A 26,630-nucleotide genomic window follows, 5' to 3' on the forward strand; every position below is an offset into this window, starting at 1 on the left:
GTATTAAATTTCCCCTCTGAGATTCCAACATTTTAGTACGTTTTTTGACTTTTTCTTTTTAATAATTACTGGAAATTTATAGCGTTAAAATTACAATGACCAAGCCATTGTAAGTGAATTAATTTAATGAAAGACATGTGTTAAATATTTCCACAAAGTTACAGACCAGAATTAAACCCCAACTTAAGTCAACAAATTGCAATGTGCGAAATGTGTCTGGTGACAAATGTATTATGATATTAGAAAAGAGCTTTAATCACCAACACAACGCATTTAAAAATGTCTAAAGGGGTTAACTGTAAAAGAATAAAAGCAAATCACTGAGGTGAATTTCGGAGTTGTACACAAAAATCAACAATATGCGAGAAAAATACAAATTTATGCCTCTGCATTTCCCCCCTTCTAGATCATGAACTCCTATAACACAGACATGAAAGTACTTATCCTCACAACAAATGTCTATCTATTCATGCTTTCAGTAAATCATCAGCATCCTAATCTTTATCTTTTAATGAAAAGAACCATTTATGAAATATAATAAAAGCTGCCCCACACTGGCAGTTACTGTATCATACACGTCTTTAAATTCTGTAATCAGCAACCACCAGGTGCCATATCACATTTAACACACCACAGTCAGTCAATACAGACATCCCCAAACACACCAAGACTGTTTTTGTCAAATGTTTTATTGACTGTAAACATCTGGAGTACTGTAAAACATGCATTATCTGTAGATTCAGAAAGGAGCAAGTGGCATTGTCTTTTTTGTCAAGTGTGTCAGATTTGGCATCTAGTGATGGAGATTAATGAAGTATCATGAGAGTAATATGGTTCTTGAAATGTTCCAATTTAGAGTAGAGCTTTAATCTTAAATTAAAGCTGTCGACATTTAGTGAACCTACATTTTCATTGGAATAACATTATCTCATTCCAGAACAAACATCGGGAATACAATTAAAGGAATATCACTGCCCCCAGACAGGTTGGAATCATGATTTACAGCCATATATTTAAAAATAAGTAAATTCAATATAGTTCAGATATTTCAGAACATAGTAAAATCCACATGTAAGACCATATAAGCAGAATCCTGTCAAAGATCCAATTTATTGTAACTGTTGCCAGATGCCAATCTGTCCCCGACCACTTAATTAGTCAGAAACCATCTCGTCCTTTTATTCGCATGTTTGGATATGTGCAATGTCTTGCCTATTATGTGCTACTGCTTATGACAGGAGGAAGTTGTACTTTAAATTCACTTCTTTTTTGATTGCTGTGGAGTATTGAATTTGAAAAAGATAATGTCTCCATCTTCAACAGTATAATTTCTGCCTTGTTGTCTGTATTTTCCAGCGCTCTGCAAACAATTACAAGAATGGAAATGAGTAAAGAATCAAAGAGGTACAAAAATATTTTCAAAAACACAATTTAGTAACTTTTGTTCTAAAAAATCCATGATTTATTATTATATTTATCAGCTTTAAATTTATTCAGTTCTTATTCAACATTAAATGTTCTTTTTTTCCTGAATTAACCAGTAAGAGAGCCTGTGATATTTGACTTCTGATGATTTCTTCTTCCAATCGATTTTGATTATTGGCCTTGGAATCAAATTAGCAACTGGAAAATATTACAGTTTCTCTATTTGTTACCAGCCTCTTTCAAATTGCAAGCTCATACAAATACAAACACATTCCAAGTGATCTTAGCTGGTATTTAATAACCCTCTCTGCCCCCAAACCTGATACACCACATTTGGGAAAACATTTATCATTTAATGTTTGGAATGGGAATAAAGTCCATTGCACTTTTCATGATGTTTGCCTCTTAGTTTCTTCTCTTGCAACAAACAATCATTTGACAAAGAGACAAGATCAATTGCGTGACACTTTTAAACACAATGATATTGGATGCCAGATGGGATTAATTTAACTTTATTCTTTGTCTCTCAGACAAGCCTGGCATCAGCCCAGATGCCAAGACTAATTATGCAAATCAAAATGGAGCAGCCAGTTTGAATCTTACCATTCTAATGCAGCATATCAGTGATACTCATTTTAAGTCAAGAGTTTTTTTTTTATAGATCCCGAAACAGAACAATGAAAATCTTACTTGCAGCAGCACAACAGATATGTAAACATAGTACTCAGTAAACACCACAAACACAAAGACTTAAATATATAAGAACAAACAAACAATATAGTGCAAAGACAAAACCAAAGCCCCAAGTCCCATCAAGGCAGTTGGTAGATTGGATTTTAGTTGGAGTTCGAGTGTTCAATAGTCTGATGGGTTGTTAGGACGAAGCTGCTCGTGAATGTAGATATTACAGTTTTCAGATTCCTATACCATCTTCCTGAGGGCAGGTGGTGTGGGTCCTTGCTGATGCTGGCTGTGAGTGTGAGGCAGTGTCTCCTATGGATTCCTTCAATAGTGGGGAGGTCAGGACCTATGATGGATTGGACAGTGTTCACCACTTTTTGCAATCTCCTTCGTTCCTGGGAGTTCGGGTTGCCAAACCAGGCCGTGATGTAACCAGTCTGTATGCTCTCTACCTTACACCTGTAGAAGTTCAAGAGAGTATTTGTTGACATACTGAATCTCTTAATCTTGTGAAGAGGTAGAGGCTTTGGTGTGCTATTTTTATGATTGCATCAATGTACTAGGTCCAGGACAGATCTTCAGAGAAATGCACGACCAGGAACTTGAAGTTTTTGGCTCTCTCCACCACCCTTTGATGAAGACAGGGTTGTGGATCCTCAACCTTTTCTAAAGTCAATAATCAGTTCCTTGGTTTTACTGATGTTGAAAGCAAGGTAATTGTTCTGGCACCATTCAGTCAGATGATCAATCTCCCCCTATACTCTAACGTATTATCTGTAATTTGTCCAATAACAGTGGTGTTGTCGGCGAATTTAAAGATGGAATTGGAACTGCGTAAGGCTACGCAGTCATGAGTATAGAGTGACGACATGCCTAGCATCCTTCAGACATGCCTAGCATCAGCCCAGATATGAAGACTAATAATGAAAATCAAATTGGAGAAGCCAGTTTGAATCCTACATATTTCTGATACTCGTCTCAGACTCCCTGTTAAAGTTAGATCATTTGGTGTTTAATATAGTAAGAATGGAAATTGAATGGTATTTGTGTCATTGGCTTAGTAATCCAGTGACTTAGGAGTGGGCACAGCGGTACAGTTGCTGCCTTGCAGCACTTGATCGCGCCGGAGACCCGGGTTCGATCCCGAATATGAGTGGTGTCTGTAGGGCGTTTGTATGTCTCCCCGTGACCGCGTGGGTTTTCTCCGAGATCTTCGGTTTCCTCCCACACTCCAAAGACGTAGGTTAATTGGTTTGGGTTTGTATACTTGGTATAAGTGTAAATTGTCCCTTGTGTGTGTAGGCTTGTGTTAATGTGGTCAGTGCAGACTCAGTGTTCTGAAGGGCCTGTATCCGCGCTGTATCTCTAAACTAAACTAAATGGATAATCCAGAAACACAAATTAAAGTAATGTTACTGCAGTTGGAGAAATTGTTTAGTAATTTAAGTTTAGTGAATTAAATTTGTAACATTTTTAATTTTTAGGCAACTAATTGCCAGATGTAAAAACATCAGATTCACTAATATCTTTTGGAGAAGATATATTATCAGTCTTTCTGGCAATGCTCTTGGCTTTTAAACACGCTCAGAAATGGCCGAATGAATAACCAAGATCAAAGGCTATTGCAGGATTACGGGATACCAGTTTTGTTTTCTCCATCTTAGAGAGCCTCTCGGGGTACATCATGTCTTAGAAACATAGAAAATAGGTGCAGGAGTAGGCCATTCGGCCCTTCGAGCCTGCACCGCCATTCAATATGATCATGGCTGATCACCCAACTCAGTATCCCGTACCTGCCTTCTCTCCATACCCCCTGATCCCTTTAGCCACAAGGGCCACATCTAACTCCCTCTTAAATATAGCCGATGAACTGGCCTCAACTACCTTCTGTGGCGGAGAATTCCACAGATTCACCACTCTCTGTGTGAAAAAAAACTTTCTCATCTCGGTCCTAAAAGACTTCCCCCTTGTGACCCCTTGTTCTGGACTTCCCCAGCATCGGGAAAAAATTCCTGCATCTAGCCTGTCCAACCCCTTAATAATTTTGTAAGTTTCTATAAGATCTCCCCTCAATCTTCTAAATTCCAGCGAGTACAAGCCGAGTCTATCCAGTCTTTCTTCATATGAAAGTCCTGCCATCCCAGGAATCAATCTGGTGAACCTTCTCTGTACTCCCTCTATGGCAAGAATGTCTTTCCTCAGATTAGGAGACCAAAACTGTACGCAATACTCCAGGTGTGGTCTCACCAATGCCCTGTGCAACTGCAGCAGAACCTCCCTGCTCCTATACTCAAATCCCCTCGCTATGAATGCCAACATACCATTCGCTTTCTTCACTGCCTGCTGCACCTGCATGCCTACTTTCAATGACTGGTGTACCACGACACCCAGGTCTCGTTGCATCTCCCCTTCTCCTAATCGGCCACCATTCAGATAATAGTCTGCTTTCCTGTTCTTGCCACCAAAGTGGATAACCTCACATTTATCCACATTATACTGCATCTGCCATGCATTTGCCCACTCACCTAACCTATCCAAGTCACGTTGCAGCCTCCTAGCATCCTCCTCACAGCTAACACTGCCCCCCAGCTTCGTGTCATCCGCAAACTTGGAGATGTTGCATTCAATTCCCTCGTCCAAATCATTAATATATATTGTAAATAGCTGGGGTCCCAGCACTGAGCCTTGCGGTACCCCACTAGTCACTGCCTGCCATTCTGAAAAGGACCCATGTATTCCTACTCTTTGCTTCCTGTCTGCCAGCCAGTTCTCTATCCACATCAATACTGAACCCACAATACCGTGTGCTTGAAGTTTGCATACTAATCTCTTATGTGGGACCTTGTCGAAAGCCTTCTGGAAGTCCAGATATAACACATCCACTGGTTCTCCCTTATCCACTCTACTAGTTACATCCTCGAAAAATTCTATAAGATTCGTCAGACATGATTTACCTTTCATAAATCCATGCTGACTTTGTCCAATGATTTCACCACTTTCCAAATGTGCTGCTATCCCATCTTTAATAACTGACTCTAGCATTTTCCCCACTACCGATGTTAGACTAACTGGTCTGTAATTACCTGTTTTCTCTCTCCCTCCCTTTTTGAAAAGTGGGGTTACATTAGCGACCCTCCAATCCTCAGGAACTACTCCAGAATCTAAAGAGTTTTGAAAATTATCACTAATGCATCCACTATTTCTGGGGCTACCTCCTTAAACACTCTGGGTTGCAGCCTATCTGGCCCTGGGGATTTATCGGCCTTTAATCCATTCAATTTACCTAACACCACTTCCCGACTAACCTGGATTTCACTCAGTTCCTCCATCTCATTTGACCCCCGGTCCCCTGCTATTTCCAGCAGATTATTTATGTCTTCCTTAGTGAAGACAGAACCAATGTAGTTAATCAATTGGTCTGCCATGTCCTTGTTCCCCATGATCAATTCACCTGTTTCTGACTGCAAGGGACCAACATTTGTTTTAACTAATCTTTTTTCTCTTCACATATCTATAAAAGCTTTTGCAGTCAGTTTTTATGTTCCCTGCCAATTTTCTTTCATAATCTATTTTCCCTTTCCTAATTAAGCCCTTTGTCCTCCTCTGCTGGACTCTGAATTTCTCCCAGTCCTCTGGTAGGCTGCTTTTTCTTGCTAATTTGTACGCTTCATCTTTTGTTTTGATACTATCCCTAATCTCCCTTGTTAGCCACGGATGCACTACCTTCCCTGATTTATTCTTTTGCAAAACTGGGATGAACAATTGTTGTAGTTCATCCATGTGGTCTTTAAATGCCTTCCATTGCATATCCACCGTCAACCCTTTAAGAATCAATTGCCAGTCTATCTTGGCCAATTCACGTCTCATGCCCTCAAAGTTACAAAGTCTTGCTTTCTACTCTAATTGTTTGGATTCGGAGGTGGCTGATCAGGCCAAATGGAGTCAAAAGATGGTTGGCGGAATAGAGATATGGGTAGTTTTGGAAGTGGTAGATGTTTTCCATATTTTCATTAAGCTTCTCTGAAGAGACTCAAGATTCTCAATGCTATCCTAATTCCTCCTTCATTTTCCATGACAATTGGCCTGGGATTATGCGAGTCCGTGAGGATGTTATATATTTTAAAGAAAGTTTTGAGAATACAAATTGTTTCCTTTGATCTATTGGTAATTCCTTACTATGGCAGAACTTAATGCAGAATATTTGTTTTAAGGCCATTCTTAGTCATGTGTGACCAAAAATGTGAAAAATTGTGGAATACATATCTTCTAATTCTGAAAGCATTACAGGTCTATTGTTTTGTACTGTATATATGACTTATATATGTCAAAGTTTATCAAGTTAAATTTTTATATGTTATGCTGTTTAGGGTCAAAGGTCAAATATGACTGGTCACGTGTGTGACTTCACATGCCTGTAATGCAATATACCTGTAATGCTTTCAGAATTAGAAGAGATGTATTCCACAATTTTTCACATTTTTGGTCACACACGTGACTAAGAATGGCCCTTTAGGAGTCTGGTGTCAGGCACGTGAAAGATCTTGTCTGCCCATTGGAGCCAACTGAATGTGATTGGAGCCTTGATGTTGAGCATGTTGGATGGGAGAGGAAACTGGCATTGGTAAATTAATCTTGTCAGAGAAATTGCAGGATTTTGCAAAGGTGGATTTGAATGGTGTAGAACACAAAGTGCGAGAGTAACTCAGTTGGTCAACAGCATCTCTGGAGGGCATGAATAGTCAACATTTTGGGTCCCAAATCCAGCACTTTGTGTTCCACTCAAGATTCCAGCATCTGCTGTTCCTTGTCTCCTCTTAGCCTTTGGATGGTACCTCTTCCGTGCTCCTTGACATACTTTATGCCTCTGAAGCATACATGAGGAAAAGACCACTGTTACCTTGTGGACCATAAGTTTTAAGATCTTGAACCTCAAACACTATTCCCCAAATTACCCAAGTTTGAGCTGGTGCACTGCACCTATTCTCTCATGAACTTCAGAGAAGCCAATAAAACAAAATAATTTTAATCAGTTGCTCGCTACCTGAAAAAATGTTCAATAAAATGGAACGTACAAACCATTAGATTTTATATATAAAATCTAAGGTTTGTTTTACAACCTCTGTGTGCTCATAATTCTTTTAAGCACAATTGTCTCCTCTTGATATTAAAATTATTGGGACAGCAATGGCAAAAAGTTAATTGTGCTTAACAATCATAGACTAGATCAAAATAATATTCGTTAAATCTATAAAAGCATTAAATATAAAGCAATAACATTCACTAATTATTTTTAAATAAAGCATTATTACTCAAAGCAAAAAAGATCTACAGGACAACTGCAATTTAAATAATTTTAAAGCCAAGGCTATTTGAGTGTTGTTTATTAACATATCCTTTACAATGCATTATCTACACTTTCTCCATGTGTAATTAAAAGATCAATTGATCTTTGTAATGTTCAGGGGCCTATTTATTTTACCTTTGAACTGGAGAAAGTATTTTAAAAATGTAATGACAATTTGAGATCTTAAATATGTATTAAGCGGGATGATGTGAAACCAGTTCATTTGCACTTGAAAGCAGACATCTGGAAAGGCCAGCATTTCACAACCAGATACGACTGCTAATAATACAATATCCCCGTTGACTACAAAGCCCTCACAGAGCCATTCAATGTGAAGTTCACAGAACAATCAATGAGTGCTATTAGTAAAATCTGTGGCTGACACAATATGTTCTCCTGTAATAATTACATTAGATTGGCTCAGAGTCCTTTCTCCATATATATTTTTCATTCATTCAGTTTCAAAAATAACTATGTTTCAAGCATATATTTCTTCCGTTAAGTATTATAACATATAACAATATATAACAACTACAGCATGGAAACAGGCCTGTCCGGCCCTACCAGTCCACGCCGACCATTCTTCCTGACCTAGTCTCATCTACCTGCACTCAGACCATAACCCTCCAATCCCCTCCTATCCATATACCTATCCAATTTACTCTTAAATAATAAAATCGAGCCTGCCTCCACCACTTCCACCGGAAGCCCATTCCATACAGCCACAACCCTCTGAGTAAAGAAGTTCCCCCTCATGTTACCCCTAAACCTTTGTCCCTCAATTCTGAAGCTATGTCCCCGTGTTGGAATCTTCCCCACTCTCAAAGGGAAAAGCTTACCCACGTCAACTCTGTCCGTCCCTCTCAAAATTTTAAAAACCTCTATCAAGTCCCCCCTCAACCTTCTACGCTCCAAAGAATAAAGACCCAACCTGTTCAACCTCTCTCTGTAGCCTAAGTGCTGAAACCCAGGCAACATTCTAGTAAATCTCCTCTGTACCCTCTCCATTTTGTCGACATCCTTCCTATAATTTGGCGACCAGAACTGCACACCATACTCCAGATTCGGCCTCACCAATGCCCTGTACAATTTCAACATTACATCCCAACTTCTATACTCGATGCTCTGATTTATAAAGGCAAGCATACCAAACGCCTTCTTCACCACCCTATCCACATGAGATTCCACCTTCAGGGAACAATGCACAGTTATTCCCAGATCCCTCTGTTCCATTGCATTCCTCAATTCCCTACCATTTACCCTGTACGTCCTATTTTGATTTGTCCTACCAAAATGCAGCACCTCACACTTATCAGCATTAAACTCCACCTGCCATCTTTCAGCCCACCCTTCCAAAAGGCCCAAGTCTCTCTGTAGACTTTGAAAATCTACCTCACTATCAACTACTCCACCTATCTTAGTATCATCTGCATATTTACTAATCCAATTTGCCACACCATCATCCAGATCATTAATGTAAATGACAAACAACAGTGGACCCAACACAGATCCTTGGGGCACTCCACTAGACACTGGCCTCCAGCCTGACATACAATTGTCAACCGTTACCCTCTGGTATCTCCCATTCAGCCATTGTTGAATCCATCTTGCAACCTCACTATTAATACCCAACGATTTAACCTTCTTAATCAACCTTCCATGTGGAACCTTGTCAAATGCCTTACTGAAGTCCATATAGACAACATCCACAGCCTTGCCCTTATCAATTTCCCTGGTAACCTCTTCAAAAAATTCAAGAAGATTAGTCAAACATGACCTTCCAGGCACAAATCCATGTTGACTGTTTCTAATCAGGCCTTGATTATCCAAATAATTATATATATTGTCCCTAAGTATCTTTTCCATTAATTTTCCCACCACAGACGTCAAACTAATAGGTCTATAATTGCTAGGTTTACTTTTAGAACCTTTTTTAAACAAAGGCACAACATGCGCAATGCGCCAATCTTCCGGCACCATCCCTGTTTCTAATGACGTTTGAAATATTTCCGTCATAGCCCCTGCTATTTCTGCACTAACTTCCCTCAATGTCCATGGGAATATCCTATCAGGACCTGGAGACTTATCCACTTTTATATTCTTCAAAAGTGTCCGTACCTCCTCTTCTTTAATCCTCCTAATTTCCATCACTACTCTACTTGTTTCGCTTACCTCACATAATTCAATATCCTTCTCCTCGGTAAATACCGAAGAAAAGAAATTGTTTAATATCTCCCCCATTTCTTCCGGCTCAGCACATAGCTGTCCACTCTGACTCTCTAATGGACCAATTTTATCCCTCACTATCCTTTTGCTATTGACATATCTGTAGAACCCCTTGGGGTTTACTTTTACATTACTTGCCAAAGCAGCCTCATATCTTTTTTTCGCTTTTCTAATTTCCTTTTTAAGATTCCTTTTACATTCTTTATATTCCTCAAGAACCTCATTTACTCCCTGCCGCTTATATTTATTGTATATCTCCCTCTTTTTCCGAACCAAGTGTCCAATTTCCCTGGAAAACCACGGCTCTTTCAAATTATTATTCTTTCCTTTCCACCGAACAGGGACATAAAGACTCTGTACTCTCAAAATTTCACCTTTAAATATCCTCCATTTCTCTATTATATCCTTTTCATAAAACAACAATTTCCATTTCACTCCTTTTAAATCCTTTCTCATCTCCTCAAAATTAGCCTTTCTCCAATCCAAAATCTCAACCCTTGGTCCAGATTTGACCTTCTCCATAATGATATTGAAACTAATGGCATTATGATCACTAGACCCAAAGTGCTCCTCAACACATACCTCCGTCACCTGACCCATCTCATTTCCTAACAGGAGGTCCAACACTGCCCCTTCTCTGGTAGGCACCTCTACGTATTGCTGCAAAAAACTATCCTGCACACATTTTACAAACTCCAAACCATCCAGCCCTTTAACAGAATGTGATTCCCAGTCTATATACGGAAAATTGAAATCACCCACAATCACCACTCTGTGCTTACTACTAATATCTGCTATCTCCTTACATATTTGCTCTTCCAATTCTCGTTCCCTATTTGGCGGTCTATAATACACCCCTATAAGTGTTGCTAAACCTTTCTCATTTCTGAGTTCCACCCAAACAGCCTCCTTAATCGAGCCTTCTAGTCTGTCCTGCCAAAGCACTGCTGTGATATCCTCCCTGACAAGCAATGCAACACCCCCACCTCTTGCCCCTCCGATTCTATCACATCTGAAACAATGAAATCCTGGAATATTTAATTGCCAATCGCAACCCTCCTGCAACCATGTTTCACTGATCGCCACAACATCATACTTCCAGATGTCAATCCAGGCTCTAAGCTCATCCACCTTTCTTACAATGCTCCTAGCATTAAAATATACACATTTAAGGGACCCATCATTTCTTATTCTCAGTTTATTTCTTTTCCCTTCTTTCTCTCCTACATATTGGGTCTGAGTGTTTCCCTTTTCTGCCTCCTGCCTCACACATTGCCTATTAGCTATCTGTGTTTGAGTCCCTCCCCCCAACCGTACTAGTTTAAAGTCTCCGCAGTTATTTTAGCAAATCTCCCCGCCAGGATATTGGTTCCCCTCGGGTTCAGATGCAACCCGTCCTTTTTGTACAGGTCATACTTCCCCCAGAAGAGGTCCCAATGATCCAGAAACTTGAAACCCTGCTCCCTGCACCAGTTCCTCAGCCACGTATTTATCCTCCACCTCACTCCATTCCTATTCTCACTATCGCGTGGCACAGGCAGTAAGCCTGAGATTATTACTTTGGAAGTCCTTTTTTTTAACTCTCTTCCTAGCCCCCTGAATTCTCCTTTCAGGACCTCTTCCCTTATCCTACCTATATTGTTGGTACCTATATGTACCACGACCTCTGGCTCCTCTCCCTCCCCTTTCAGGATATCCTGGACACGCTCAGACACATCCCGGACACCGGCACCAGGGAGGCAAACCACCATCCGGGTCTCCCGACTGCGTCCACAGAAACGCCTATCTGACCCCCTCACTATAGAGTCCCCTATTACTACTGCTCTCCTCTTCCTTTCCCTACCCTTCTGAGCAACAGGGCCGGACTCCTTGCCAGAGGCCCGGGCACCGTCGTTGCCCCCAGGTAGGCTGTCCCCCCCAACAGTACTTAAACAGGAGTACTTATTTCCAAGGGGTACAGCCACCGGGGTACTCCCTAGTCCCTGCCTCTGTTCCTTGCCCCCCCTAACAGTGACCCACTTGTCTACCTCCCGTGGTCTAGGAGTGACCACCTCCCTGTAACTCCTATCTATAACCTCCTCACTCTCCCTGATCAGACGGAGGTCATCAATCTGCCGCTCCAGGTTCCTAATACGGTCCCTTAGGAGCCCCATCTCGTCACACCTGGCGCAGATGTGGATGTCTGGAAGACTATCAGACTCCCAGATTCCCCACATCTGACACCCAGAACAAAAAACTGCCCTGGCAGTCATACTCTCCAAACAAAGCCCCGCACTCGGTTACTAAACCTACCGCCCGGCCGCTACTCCAACCGCTCCAACCGCCCACCCAAAAGAACTGAGTGATCTCCTGGGAGAGGCGAAAAACCGGATAAAAAACCCAGGCCAATTTGGGAAAAAATCCGGGAAATTCCTCTCCGACCCCAAGCTAGGCGATCGAAACTAGTCCGGGAGATCACACAGATCTTACTCCTTACTATCCCCACACAATCCCCACACACTACTTCCCAAGCAACACAGCTTGGTGCTGCTTGCTGCTGCTGCTGCTTGCTGCTGCTGCTGCTGCTGCTGCTGCTGCTGATTGCGATGTAATTTATTTTAAATTATCTACTCTTGCACCCTTTAAACTGGCAGTTAGGTAGAACATTCCAAAGTGTTAAGTAATGCAGAAAGTATCCAGAGATGAAGAAATTAAGAAAAGCGTATGCTTTGTGATTAAGAACAAGAATGGGGCTGTTTTCAAAGACGGAGGCAGTAAGCAAGGTGAAAGAATGCTGCTGAGGATAATAACATAGGTTTCACAGCCCAATATGGAGTGAGGAGAAAGTGAGATGCCCACATAGCTTGAACTGATGACATGCACCAAAACAAAGGTTAAATAATTTAAAAAATAATAATAATTGCTGCTACAATCCAAATATACTTTTAACATTTAATTATCCATATGTTCAAGCTATCAGAAAGTGAAGCTTCGTTCCTAGAAGTAAATATCACCAGCAACTTGTTTTGGCCAAGAAAGCACACTAATACCTCTACTTCCTTAGAAGGCTCAGGAACTTTGGCGTGCCCCCAACAATTCTCACCAACTTTTTCAGATGCACCGTAAAAAGCATTTTATCGGGATGCATCACAGCACCTCCATCCTAGACCTCAAGAAATTGCAAAGAAATGTGGTCGCAGGTCAGACCATTACACAAACTAACCTCCCTTCCTTTGACTCCATCTACACTTCACACTGCCTCAGCAAGGCCACTAGCATAATCAAGGACGAGTCTCATTTCGATCACTCCCTCTTCTCCCCTTTCCCATCAGGCAAAAGGTACAGAAGTGTGAAAACGCATTCCTCCAGATTCAGAAACTGTTTCTTCCCAGCAGTTATCAGGCAACTGAACCATCCTACCAACAACTAGAGAGTAGTCCTGAGGTACTATCAACCTCATTGAAGACCCTCGGACTATCTTTAGGCGGATTTTACTGAACTTTATCTTGCACTGAACGTTATTCTCTTTATCATGCATCTCTACATTGTGTGCGGCTCGACTATAATCATGTATAGTCTTTCCGCTGACTAGTTAGCACACAACAAAAATCTTTTCACTGTCAGTACACCTGACAATAAACTAAACTATTAAATTCAATTGATGATTGAAATCCAGTGAAAAAACAAATCATTTAGAAATTTCAACTTCTTTCTGCATTGCAACCTCAAGTGTGAAACACACATCCATTCTTGCGCTCCTTTTTTAACTGCATTGCCGCTCAGCAACACAATCTAGCAACAGTATCAGTTTCAACAGATTAGTTTCTTCCGAGCCGTCTATATCTGGAGACCATCCAAATTGCTTTTTGTACTACGGTACAAAAATTAGCAGAAATTTCCTCCAGCTAAATTTTCATTATCCATTTCCCTGGTATCTGAAACAGAACCACATTTGATTCCAAGAGGTGGTACTAATCACACTTGTATATCACCACTTAGATTACCAATTATCAGTTTCATAATGCAGTCTGACCATGCTCCACCTCAATTTATGACCTGTTATTGAAAAACCCATCCTTTGTTCCTTTTAGATTTCACTATTCCATTGCAGTCCAGGCAGACCCCACTCATTCTGTAAATTTGAAGTCATCCAAATTTATTTTTTCTGTGTCTTAACTCTTGCCAAATCTCACTCACTCATCACTAACAGGGTCAAGGCTGTTTAATTATCTTATGTATTGACAACAGAACAATGCAATTCTGACCAACAAGCCTGGTTACATTGGCTCTATTTAAGCAATAAGTTCATTATAAATTTTCCATCCTTGTTTTAATTTATCCCAAATTTATTTGATCCTTACAACTCTCAAATAGCAGTGTCCTCTAATTCTGGACAATTGCTTCTTCTCAAATTTAATATTTCACCTTTTGTTAAGGTCCTAAGCAATGGAAGTGCTTCCATAAAACTGTCAATCTTTAAGGTGGATGCTCTTTAAAACCTTTTACATATACTTTCAGTCATTTGTTCTAATACATTCTTGGTGTCAAATTGTCTTGGTAAATGTGACAGCTCCACGTAATCCATTAATATGTTGTGTTAATTAGTTAATGATTGATTATAAATACCTCTATCAGACCTTGTAACCTATTTTGCACTCGTCGTTGGATTTATTGTATTTATCATTACTGTATGTACACTGTTTATTCTGTGAGCTTCATGGGAACAAAGAATTTAATTTCACCCTGGAATATATTACAATAAACTAATCTAAACAAACTGACCTTTGACTTCTTGCCTTCAGTAGTGGCGGAGCCTGTATTTAATAAAGATCTATCATGACCTTCATGTTCATAATTATAATGCCCAGAAAGAATCTTGTCTGCTTTAACATGTTAGAATTGTGCTCTCCAGTTTATATTGTCCCTTCTCATTCTTCATACCAAACAGAATATCCTACATTTCTCAGCACAAAGTTTTATCTGCCACCTATCCACCCATTCTACCAGCCAATCCTCAAGTTTATCAAGATCTCATTTGGTGCTCACTCTGCCACCGTTTTTTTCATATCATATTTTTAAAAAGTTGCCTCTACACCCAAGTCCCAATCATTGAAATATATTGAGAACTGCAGGGGTCCTAGTTCCAATGCCTGGGAACAGCACTGCACCATTCCCTCCAGCCTGAAAAACAACCTTTCACTATTCTGTTTTCCATTAATTAGCCATTTTTCTAACCATGCTTTTACAGCCCCTTTAATTCCAGAGCTTACAATCATAATGATAAGTCTATTATGTGGCAGTTTATCGAATGTCATTTTGGAAGTCCTCATTTACATGACACCTACATGACACTCAATGTCCCTCTGGTACTTCATCAGTTAGATACAAATGGACTTTAAGACATGCATTATAGCTTTCTCTAATCAATTTACACTTATCCAGGTGACTGATAATCCTGTCCCTTATTATTGTTTGCCGTACTTTACCCATGAGTTAAAATTGGCTGGTCTATAGTTACCAAAATTGTCTTAACATATTTTTGAATGAGGGTGTAATATTTGCTATTGTCATTCACCAAACATGTTGCAAAAATCTTGGATTATGCTTGTAGGTAAAGCCAAAGCTTTGTTTTGTGTACTTTATTTCAAATTAAATCCTGATAAATCACCTTTTATATCATCTCAAGACCTCTCTAATTAAATTCTAGTAATTCTATTCATATCTCTTACTTCACCATTCACTACAGCCAGGTTCCATCTCCTACACCACAGACTTTTCATACCTCTGTATGCTCTCCTCTCCTGTCTTCAGTTAATCCCAGAAAAGGCTCTTGAATTCTCCCGTCAAGCCCCTAACTTTCCATCTTTTTTTTCTTTAAAAAGTAAAGATCTATGTATGTGACCAAACTTTTGTTTACTGAAACCTCCCTACCACTGAAGGGATCTACAGGAGAAGCTGCCTCAAAAATGCAGCTAATATTTTCAAAGACCCACACCACCCTGTCCACACTCTTATCTCGCTGCTACCACTGGGAAGAAGGTCCAGGAGCCTGAGAACTGAGACTTCCAGGTTCAAGAATTGCTTTTTCCCCAGCCACAATCAAGCTCTTGATTTGTACTGCACAATCCAACCTCAGCAACAATCTACCGTGGACTTTGTTTTGGTTGCATCACATTTATCTACTTTAGCACCATTGCGGCATGCTTACCCATCAGTGAATATTTATTTATTGTATTATTAATTACTGTATATTAATTTGTTGTGTTATTGAATTAATAAGCCTGTGAAATCGACAGCGTCAGAATTTCATTGTTCCATTTCTGGTAATATGACAATTACATATGACATGGGGTGGCAGGGTGGTGCAGAGGTAGAGTTGCGACCTTACAGCACCAGAGACCCGGGTTCAATCATGACTGCGGGTGCTGGCTGTACGAAGTTTGCACATTCTCCATGTGACAACTTGGTTTTTCTCCGGGTACTCTGGTATCCTACCACACTGTAAAGATGAACAGGTTTGGAGGTTAATGGGCTTTGGTAAAATTGTAAATTGTCCCTAGTGTATAAAATAATGTCAGTGAACGCTGGTCATTGCAGACCCGGTGGGCCGAAGGGCCTGTTTCTATGCTGTATCTCTAAAATCTAAAGTAAAGTCTAAATACTCAACTCTTTTTATTTGGCTCGATAAATAATTTTATCAGCGGTACCAGTGTGAAGTGTCTTTGGAATATTTTAATATTAAACATGCTTCCCATAAAGGCTTCAGCTGTGGGTTGATATAGAAGCCTCCCCTCAACACTCCCCTCCCTGAGTCAAATGGCCAGATGTTCACCTTCCATTCTAGAGACTTTTGCATAAAAATTACGATTGACTCTCCAGTGAATTTGCCCAAAATGAGTCATACTTACCCAACCATGCACCAGGACCCCACCTTTAGTTTTTTATTATTTTTATTGGCTCCTGGTTTGGAGTCACTTTTGGATTTTTTTAAATCTCTTCCTCTTTTTATGGCATCTTCCCCGCCCATTTACTTAACCATTCACCTCCAATATCTCTGTGCTTCTCTTATTCATTCTCCATTTTGAATATCTCCATTATCAGCAGATGTGTCTTGGTTGCAAAGGCCCTAGTTTCTGAAATGTACTTCAAGCTTTAACCTCTTGAAGCCTGAACTTCTACTTACCTTAGTTCCCCCTCTCTTACTTTACTTTAAGACGTTCAAATCTATGGAATTCTCTCCCTCTGAGGCCTGTGGATGCCAAGTTTCTGTCTACTCTTAAGACTGAGATTGATAACTTTTTGGAATGAGTCGGTGGATGAGATACAGGATCAGTCAATCTAATTGAATGGTGAATCAGGGTAAATATGTCACATAGAGTACTCATGCTCTATTTAGTAAATATTCCTGTTTTTAAATTAATCAGATCATTTCAGCAGTGCATTTATAATGCTTCAAATATAATAATTATAATAGTGTTTTACCCATAGTTCAACAAACCACAGAATACTAAATTTCTTATCTGCAGCTTTTAATGCAATTACTAACACAATAACAACCTTTAATTTTGAAACAAGGAAGGAATTTTAATCCTTATAACTCAGGCACGAACCTATTGAAGAGTGAAGCAGGCTAGAGGGGCATAACGTTCTACTCCTCTTATTTAAGTTATTGCAAGATCAAAAAGTGAATTTGGAAAGCATTTCTGCTTTGTGTTTTTATATAAAGTTTCCAGCTCTACTGCCAAATAAGAATAACACTTATTCAGGTACAAATTAGTTCATACCTTTCTGGCTCAGGCTAACATACAACCTCTTGTTTAAAGTGATGGATCTGTACAATCAGACAGCTGGAGTCACAGGAACCCAGAAGGATGAAATATGCATGTGTGTGCGAGTGCTTGTTCAAAATGATGCAATGAAAATAAAAAATTAGTCACGTTTGCATTTTGTGGATTATTTTTGGTAGAACTAAAATATTTCACAGATCATTATGGTACTCATTTTATATTAACTGGTGAACAATAAAATTAAGAATCTAGTTTTTTGAAACCACACCACAGAAAATTTTCAAATACTAAGACAACCAGAAAAAACTGTTCTAATCATTTCTTGGCTAAGGAAATTTGACATAATGCTTTGTTTACATATTTCATTCATGTACATTTTATGTAACAGTTGTCAATGTACATTTTTGCAAGGGAGTGTCTATTTTTTTATTTGTAAACTTTGATTGAGTATTCAATTTGTAAACAAGTATATAAAGAACCAAAGTTAACAGTAATAGTAAAATTTAATAGCAATAGTCATTTCTGTATCTTTGCACAATGATTATTACAATTAATGCAAGTAATATGTTTGGATCATTGATGATTTAAAAAGTGAAAAATACTTAATATGCCCTTGTCTGGAAACTGCCATCTAGTGTTTAGAAAACAGATTAATTATATTTGTAATCATTCTTTGAAGAAGTAAGAGTACTTCTTTAATTTTTCAGAAACTGAGATTAAAAAGATCTGCACCTTGTCTAATGTGAAGATACTCACCTTTTTCACCGACAAATAAAACAAAGCCATTTGTTGAGTCACTAAGATATTAATTGATTTATTTAAGACATAACTATATTTTACGATAATGGTATATTTTGGTTTGTAAACATTTATGGTGTGATGTGTTGCTCTGCAAGTCAGAAATATAACTTGATTCAAACGGATTTAAAATGTTATGTTGTTACTCATGGAAAAAACCAAAAAGGTAGAATTTAAATAAGGCAACACTGACAAATTAGATTAATAGGAATGATTTAAAGTTCACATTTTTTAATCAGTGATATATTAACTAAAACTTTCAAATTCTAAAATTTCAAATATGCTAAGTGTAGGCAAATAACTCTGTAAACAGTGCTGGCTTTTTCCTGAAAATATCTGTTTTCATAGCAAATTCATTTTAATGCAACATTAAACGTTTAAAGTATTTTATTCACAGTACAATTTTAAAGGTTTTTTTTCAATTTACACTTTTTGCATTGAATCCAAAAAAGCCAGTATCTGTATTTCTGCTCAGATTTTCAAATATAATATGTGTTTTTAAGCTGCCATTCATTCTCAAATGTTCTTGTCTTTTAGAACAGATCCAGGATAATTCTTTCCCCAGTGTAAATCCACAATACATTTGTATTAACAGCCATTCTGAAGCTGGATGTGACTGCTTATCGCTAGAGACTTCTCTTAATTCAAAGAAATGTCTAAAAACCTGCAACAGTACTCTCACCTTGACAGCAGTTTCACAGCCTTCTGCTTTAAAATCTTCAAATTTCATTACTTCGGCCATAATGAAGCCCTTCTCGAAATCTGTGTGGATCTTGCCAGCAGCCTGAGGAGCCTTCGTCCCTTTCTGTCAGTAGAAGACCAAAGGAAAATTAATTGTTTTTAGGAAGATGGATTACAGGAGAGATGCCTGTCTCTTTGATACAAAATCAGGTTTCACAGAAACTTTGCTTCATATCACTTGACATGTCACATATACAATCAGCCTTATCCTGATATTGGATACCCATTTAGCAAACCAGGGATAAAGTGTCCTCTGTTATCAATGCAAAACAGCAATTTTTGATACAGATTTTGAAGGTAGCATTGATTTTAGATGAAGTAATCTTGTCACCGTGAACCAAGCTACATCGCTTCTCATTTAAGGTGTCTGAGGCAATGTTTTGGTTACATGATCTGAAACTGTAATTGAATTTATTGACCTAAAAAGGGTACAAACTGCATTTTTAAATACATTAGACAGGCTTAGTTTACGACATTTTCTGTTCATATTTATACCAGGACTCTTCAATAAGAAATCAAATGTTTTCCTGTCTCAAAACTCCTGATTTGGATCTTTAGAAATTACTGATAGAAAAGGGGAAATATTAACCTGTTTACTTGCAATCAAATAACTGTATAAAAATAAACTACAAAATGCAAATATTGTTTAAGCATTACCTAAAATATTTGCAATACAACCAAGTTTGCTACATATTGGCAAAATGGTGGAAAATAAGGTATTGATTCAATTTTAACCTTGTTTATCAGATATTTAATCTGAAATGATTAATGATTGTTTAAGCATTACCTAAAATATTTGCAATACAACCAAGTTTGCTACATATTGGCAAAATGGTGGAAAATAAGGTATTGATTCAATTTTAACCTTGTTTATCAGATATTTAATCTGAAATGATTAATGACAGTTTACTCTGTAATTAACTACATTCAGTGATTAGTACCAAGTTCTGAAAACTGTGATACAAGGTCACATCCAGCACATAAAGGAAAAATGCTAAGAATTTCTGGTGCTCCCTTGATAACTATCCAATAATAAAATCACAATACAGTGCCATCTCAGTGAGAGAGTACTCAAAACATAACCATCATAAATCAGAGCTAAGGTTTAAATTGGACCATAGGAATATTATATAATACTAGACCAAGTGGACCCGTTGGGCCCAAACCTCTCCTGCATTGGTGCAGCACCCTCTCCTACCCCCCTCCCCCCACTTCCCCTTCCTCCTCTCCATCCCCCTCAACCCCACTTATCCACCTTCCTCCCCCCTCCCTCCCTCCCTCCCTCCTCCCTATGAGATAGATTGAAACTTTAAAATGTGAATAACTTTAAAAATATAACACCGATTTCAATAAAACTACGTGCATCATCACTAAAGTGACGATGGTGAGTAAGGTGGGCCTAAAATTGTTGCGCTATCGTGTACGGTTTTGGCTGAAGTTCAGTCACAAACAAGATAACAAACGAGAGTTTTAGTATATAGATAACTGTCCATATGCTGTTTTAGGTGGTGATGATAATATCTAAAGCATCATGCATAGAACCTATCCAATCTTACCCCACCTTCCAACACCTGGTCCTTGGCCCTGCCAGTTACAGCTCATTAAGTGCATATCCAAGTATGTTTTTAATGCGATGAGAGGTTCCATCTCTACTACCTACTGGGTTAAGTAATTTTTCCTCAATTCTCCTCTAATCTTTCCAATTATTTTTGTCTCCTCTGCAAAGGGAAATGGATCCTTTCTGCTTCCTCTATCTAAAGCACTCCCCTCCCCACCAACCCTTAATTTTATGCACCATAATTGTATGTCTTCAGCTTCTCTGCTCCAAAAGACGCAATGTTCGTTTATCCATTTTTCCTTCACAGCTACAATATTCTGGTTCTGGTAGTATGCTGAAATCCTCGCTGCAATGTTTCCAGTGCAATCTTATCATTCCTGTAATGTTTCCAAGAACTGCACACATATTCACGCTGTGGTCTAACAAGTGTTGCCTACAGTTCTAACATATATTCTCTGCTCCTATATTGCATTGGCTCATAAAAATCAACTCATTCACCTTTTTTAATCATCTTGTACAGTTTGCTGCATTAATTTTAATATTGCAGCTCAGTTCAATAAGCCTGGACAATAGAAGGTTACCATAATAATGACTTTAAAAGGCAAGTGAATTCTTCACAACATGCATAAAAGATATTTTTTAAATCGTGGAAACAAATATTATGGCACTCAGAATGTAATTTAAATTTCTCTTTCAGACTTTAAAATAAATTTTAGTGCCATTATAACAGATTGAACTGCAAAATTTTTAATACTTTTTAAAACTTAGGACTCCACTTCGAAACTAGTGTGGCAAAGCAAATACAAAATAATAAGTCTAAGCAATTCCTTTTCCTCCATTCAAAATATCATCTCTTCAGCAGTATTGCCTTTGCATAGTAATTTAACATGAATTTCACTTTTAGGAAACTACATGCCATGTTAATATTTATGATTTTGTAATGTTGACTGAAGAATAAATTGTAACGTGTGCAATAAAAAAATCCAATGATCATCACTTCTATACTTTCTTTCCCTTAGGCCGTCTCTCAGGATCAAGGAAAACTTACTTCTTCTCCGTGTAGGAAAGAACTGCAGTTTAAACCGAAGATAGACACAAAATGCAGGAGTAACTCAGCGGGTCAGGCAGCATCTCTGGAGAAGGAATGGGTGACGTTTCAGGTCGAGACCCTTCTTCAGTCTAATTCATAACTCTTGCTGCCTGTCCCACTGAGTTACTCCAGCATTTTGCATCTTACTTCTTCTCTGGTTTTGTAGGGTCTGGGGTGGTTCATGAGACTGCACTCTTATCATATCATCATATCATATATATACAGCCGGAAACAGGCCTTTTCGGCCCACCAAGTCCGTGCCGCCCAGTGATCCCCGTACATTAACACTATCCTACACCCACTAGGGACAATTTTTACATTTACCCAGCCAATTAACCTACATACCTGTACGTCTTTGGAGTGTGGGAGGAAACCGAAGATCTCGGAGAAAACCCACGCAGGTCACGGGGAGAACGTACAAACTCCTTACAGTGCAGCACCCGTAGTCAGGATCGAACAGAAGGGGCAGGACCAGACTGATGGGGCAGGTGGGTGGGTGATTGGTGAATAGAGCATTCCTTCCATGTGCTTTGAATGCATAGCTTCAATGTTCCCAATACTCTTCTTGAATGTTTTTAAAAAAATAGATTACACTGATAATTTTGCAGGCCATCATCAAATACTTATGGGTCTCCTCAGGCCTTGATTACAGGAATATAAATTATGATTGATAAATGATAAGATATTTATGAAAGATAAATTATGTTTCCAATAGAAAACTTTTTATTTACCAACCATAAAATAGCAGATATATAATGATTTTCTAGTGTGCCCAATTCCCTTCAACTTATTCAACATAATTTAAAATGCAGAAAAATATACCATTTAAAACTTCTGTATCAACGGTGACATCAAAAAGTATTCAAATTTTTGTTTTAAACTGTTGGGAACCTGGTCATTTAAACAATGTAAATCAAAGTAACCAAATTTAAAAGCAAAGAGATTGCAGCAACCAAAATGTTCTAATATCTTGCATTTGAGTATGGTCAATTATAATGTATATGAAATTAACTGTTGGGATTAAGTTCATACTCATCAGTTGTAGGGAAACTACCAATATGACACTCTGTACTTTAATCGGTACAGTAAATCTAAATTTGAAATAATTTACACACAAACTGAGATTTATACAGATTAGGGCAGAACGCTCAGCTGGCGGATCTGTAGTAAACTAGTCATTTGCTGTAGTGTTCATGGCAGTGCCTTCCAGAGTTCCAAGTTGCAGTACACAGTGCATGCAAGTGAAAATGCTGCAAATTCTCAGCAGGTTGGGCCACATCTGTGGTAAGACACTCATAGTTAACACTTCGGATCAAAGACTCTTCACCAGAGCCAAAGGATCTGGAACCAGAAATGTTAACTTGTCTCTTCCCACAGATGCATCCGATAAGTTATTTATATTTAATATTTATTATGTATATTTACAGTCTCATTAATTAATGTCAGTTTCATGTGATTATAAAATTAATCAGTGCAGTTTTTGTTAATAATTTGTAGTTATTTCACTGCCACCTTTGATCATCAGAGACATTTTGAAACAGTGAAGCCTCCTGACAGCTTAGGAACCACAGTGGCCATGGTGTCGATGCTTGTTGGATGTCGGGAACTGTGCAACACAAAACTGCCAGCATTGGCCACGGTGTCAATGTAGTCCTGGGGCTCACACTCACGTGTTGACTAGGATTAGTCCAGGATATTAAAAAACTGATTGGACATTGCATCTGGCCACATTTTGAACCATAATAAAATATCAGAAAGAACTGTACTTGCATCTTGCTTTGTGTAGGAAAGTACATTCAAAATAGTAGAATTCAAAGTAATTTTCTTGTAGTACCCAATAAAACATGATTCTGCATATCAATCACAGATTATATTAATTCAATGCGTTTATTTTTAAACAAATCTACATTAGACCAATAAAGCAAAAGAAACAGCCGCACAAAACTCAAACAAACTTAGCAAATACCAAATGAAAAGCAACATCAATTTCACTGGGGACAAACCCAGTCACACAGATTAAGCAAGCACAATACTGAGGTGCCTTATCTCTGACCACAGGAGGAGGGAAGATAGATTTTGCAGGATGAAGAAATTCATACTATGTAATAGGCAGAATCAATTGCTACCTGCCTCAATCAATGCACCCCACTTTCACTGTTCAACAGCTCACAAATAATTAAAGTTAACACGAACAAAACCTCATCCATAATGACTAGCTAACCACTGCCATGACAAGCTTAAAAGTCGGTGATATCAATCTGAATTCAACAGTGTGGAACTGCGTGTGGCTGACAACAAGACTATGAAACATACCTTTATGGTCCATGCTCGCACTTCATCTAGGCCTGCAGTAAAAAAATATTCAAGCTGTAGAGATGAGAATCCAGTCTTGATGATCTTGGCCAAAGCACTTAAAACACAAACATAATTTTTTTCAAAATTCTATTCAGTATCACAGATACATGTACATCTCAAAAGAAGGATATTTTAGCCTCAAAAATATCAATGACAAAATATGTTTTTTCATGTTCTTTTCCCCAATCAATGGACCTTTTCACAACAGTAAACACTTTCTAAAATAATACACTAAGAATAAACATTTATTACACAATGAAAAGGCTAAAACTAGAAATTGCATGACGTGTATACTCAAGACGTTTTCTGTGACAATGATAGTCTTGAGAATATACTATCCAAGGCCCGTCAGGAACATCCCAAAACATCAGCAAGATTATAAGCAGTCGCAAAATGTTTTAAAACATAAAACATATGTATCATTAAGTTTCTCACAGCACAAGATCCCCAAAACATCCGTTATTTGGGTAACACAATGTGCAAAATTACAGTTCTATTCTAGTGTTAAATTACATGTTATTACAATCCTTTGCTATTTTCTCAAAAGCTTTTGCACCCAATGTGGACCCTTTTCAAGAGTTCTAGGATTCTCAGTAGTACTGCAGCATTTTCTGTGGTAATCTATGTGCAGACACCCTGGTAGATAACGGTTTAGCTGCCTATTTTTTTTATCTACCTCCTGTTGATCCCAGAAGGGCTTTTATAAAGATGCTATACTCTCCATAGAGCTCAACCCTGCTCATGTGCTTGTGCTTTCTTGCTGCTGCTGGCATTCCAGGCACCACCAACTTGAGTCAACACAGTTAGACTGCTGGAAAGGGAAGAGGCGAAAGCGACCACTCCATCTAACCCACAAAAGATCCATTCTTGAATTGCCAAAGTGTATTACCCATCAAATGATTGTCATCATAATCCAGCGGTACCTTTAGGGGAGCAGCATCATAGTGTCATACCACATGTAAACAGACCCTTTGGTCGAACTCATCCATGCCGCCTAAAATGTCCCGTTTGCCTGTGTTTGGCCTATATCCTTCTAAACCTTTCCAATCCATGTACCTGACCAAGTTTATTTTAAATGCTGTTATAGTACCTGCTTTAATTACTTCCTTTGGCAGCTCCTTCCATGTACGTATCATCCTCTGTATGAAAAGGTTCCCCTCTCAGGTTCCTATTAAATCTGTCCCCTCTCACCTTAAACCTATGCCCCCCTGTTTCTTGATCCCCATACTGGCTTTCACCCTATCTTTTCTCCTCATTATTTTATACACCTGTATAAGATCATCCCTCAGCTCCCAGCGTTCCAAGGAATAAAGTCTTACTCTGCTCAATCACACCCAATGGGTCAGGCCCTCCTGGCAACATCTTTTCGGCACTCTTTCCAGCTTGATGTCACCCTGTCATTCATTCCCATGACAGGGTGACTAAAATTGAATACAATTCTCCAAATGGAGCCAAACAAGTATCTTCTCTAATTGTAATATAACATCCCAACTTCTATACTTATTGGCCAATATAGAAAAAGCTTTTATCACCACCCTATCTATCTGTGACGTCCCTTTCAGAGAGCTATGTATTTGTACTCCTTGATCCCTCTGCTCTACAACACTCCCTGTGGCCCTACCTTTTACCGTGAAGGTCCTGTCCTGGTTCGACTTACCAAAATGCAACACCTCATACCTCTCCAAATTAAACTCTGTTCGCCATTCCTCCACTCACTGCCCAGCTGAACCAAGATCCTGCTGTAATTCTTGATAACCTTATCTTGCCATCACCCACCACTCAGCCTCCTGGCTTACACCTCATGAGCCAAAGCCTCAGCACTTACCTTCAAACTTAGCACTTGCACCTCAATATAGCTTCTCACCATAGGTCACTCTGCTCTTGCCAGTCTTCCTTTTATACTCAGCTCACTCCTGGATGCTAACAGATGCTTTTGAAATCCATTGCCAGCTCCTCTTATCAGCTGGTCACTCAACAATGAAACTAACCTGAGCTCTTTCTTAAGGCCACTTTTAAAATCTACCGTGGTGCTCCTCCTCTTAGCTTCTCATTCCACAGTCGTGTTTGAAAGGATGGAGGTGACGAAGTATAGTGCTCTCAAGAATTAGTTGGGAAGGAACGACCAGAAGATTAATTTATGACTCAAATGTGAACAGATAGAAAGTGTAATACATAATGAAAACATTGGTTCCTTCCGATGCAATAACCAACAAAAGACAGTCCAGTGTCAATCTTAATTTCCCAACCCAAAGAAGCGCTCTGCTATCAGCACTGGGTTGGAAAAAAACCTGGAACTCTAAACTCAGACCTTCAGCCCTCTGCTTCCCTCCTAGGAGTTAAAGTTAGGAGCAGCAATCAGTATCAGGGAAGAAAAGGGACTGGTTTAGTGGCTGGAGTAGTCTCAAAGGTTGTCATTTATTCACAAAATGCTGGAGTAATTCAGCAGGTCAGGCTGCATCTCAGGAGAGAAGGAATGGGCGACGTTTCGGGTCGAGACTCTTCTTCAGACCCTTTGGTTGTCATGGTCATTTGGGTTAGAGCTGCCTACCTGGGCATAAAAAACATGTGCCACTTACCATTTGGGGCTGGGTTCCTGCTAGAAGAATACACATTGGGGCACAATGTGAAGAAACAGGATGGTCACAA

The 26,630-nt window shown here is 39.0% G+C and overlaps 1 protein-coding gene across 1 annotated transcript in view; it reads right to left on the bottom strand.

Annotated features, from left to right (window-relative positions):
- Window positions 1–26,630, bottom strand: part of ola1 (Obg-like ATPase 1) — a 152,555-nt gene continuing 125,925 nt past the window's right edge. The window contains exons 9-11 of the mRNA XM_078403969.1: window positions 23,943–24,039; window positions 18,923–19,045; window positions 1–1,360 (exon numbers count right to left, since the gene is read on the bottom strand). Of these exons, the coding sequence (XP_078260095.1) occupies window positions 1,259–1,360; window positions 18,923–19,045; window positions 23,943–24,039 (322 nt within the window). The 3' untranslated portion in view covers window positions 1–1,258. The remainder of the gene's footprint in view (window positions 1,361–18,922; window positions 19,046–23,942; window positions 24,040–26,630) is intronic.

This window comes from Rhinoraja longicauda, chromosome 8 (assembly GCF_053455715.1).
Source record: "Rhinoraja longicauda isolate Sanriku21f chromosome 8, sRhiLon1.1, whole genome shotgun sequence".
Lineage (NCBI taxonomy): Eukaryota > Metazoa > Chordata > Chondrichthyes > Rajiformes > Arhynchobatidae > Rhinoraja > Rhinoraja longicauda.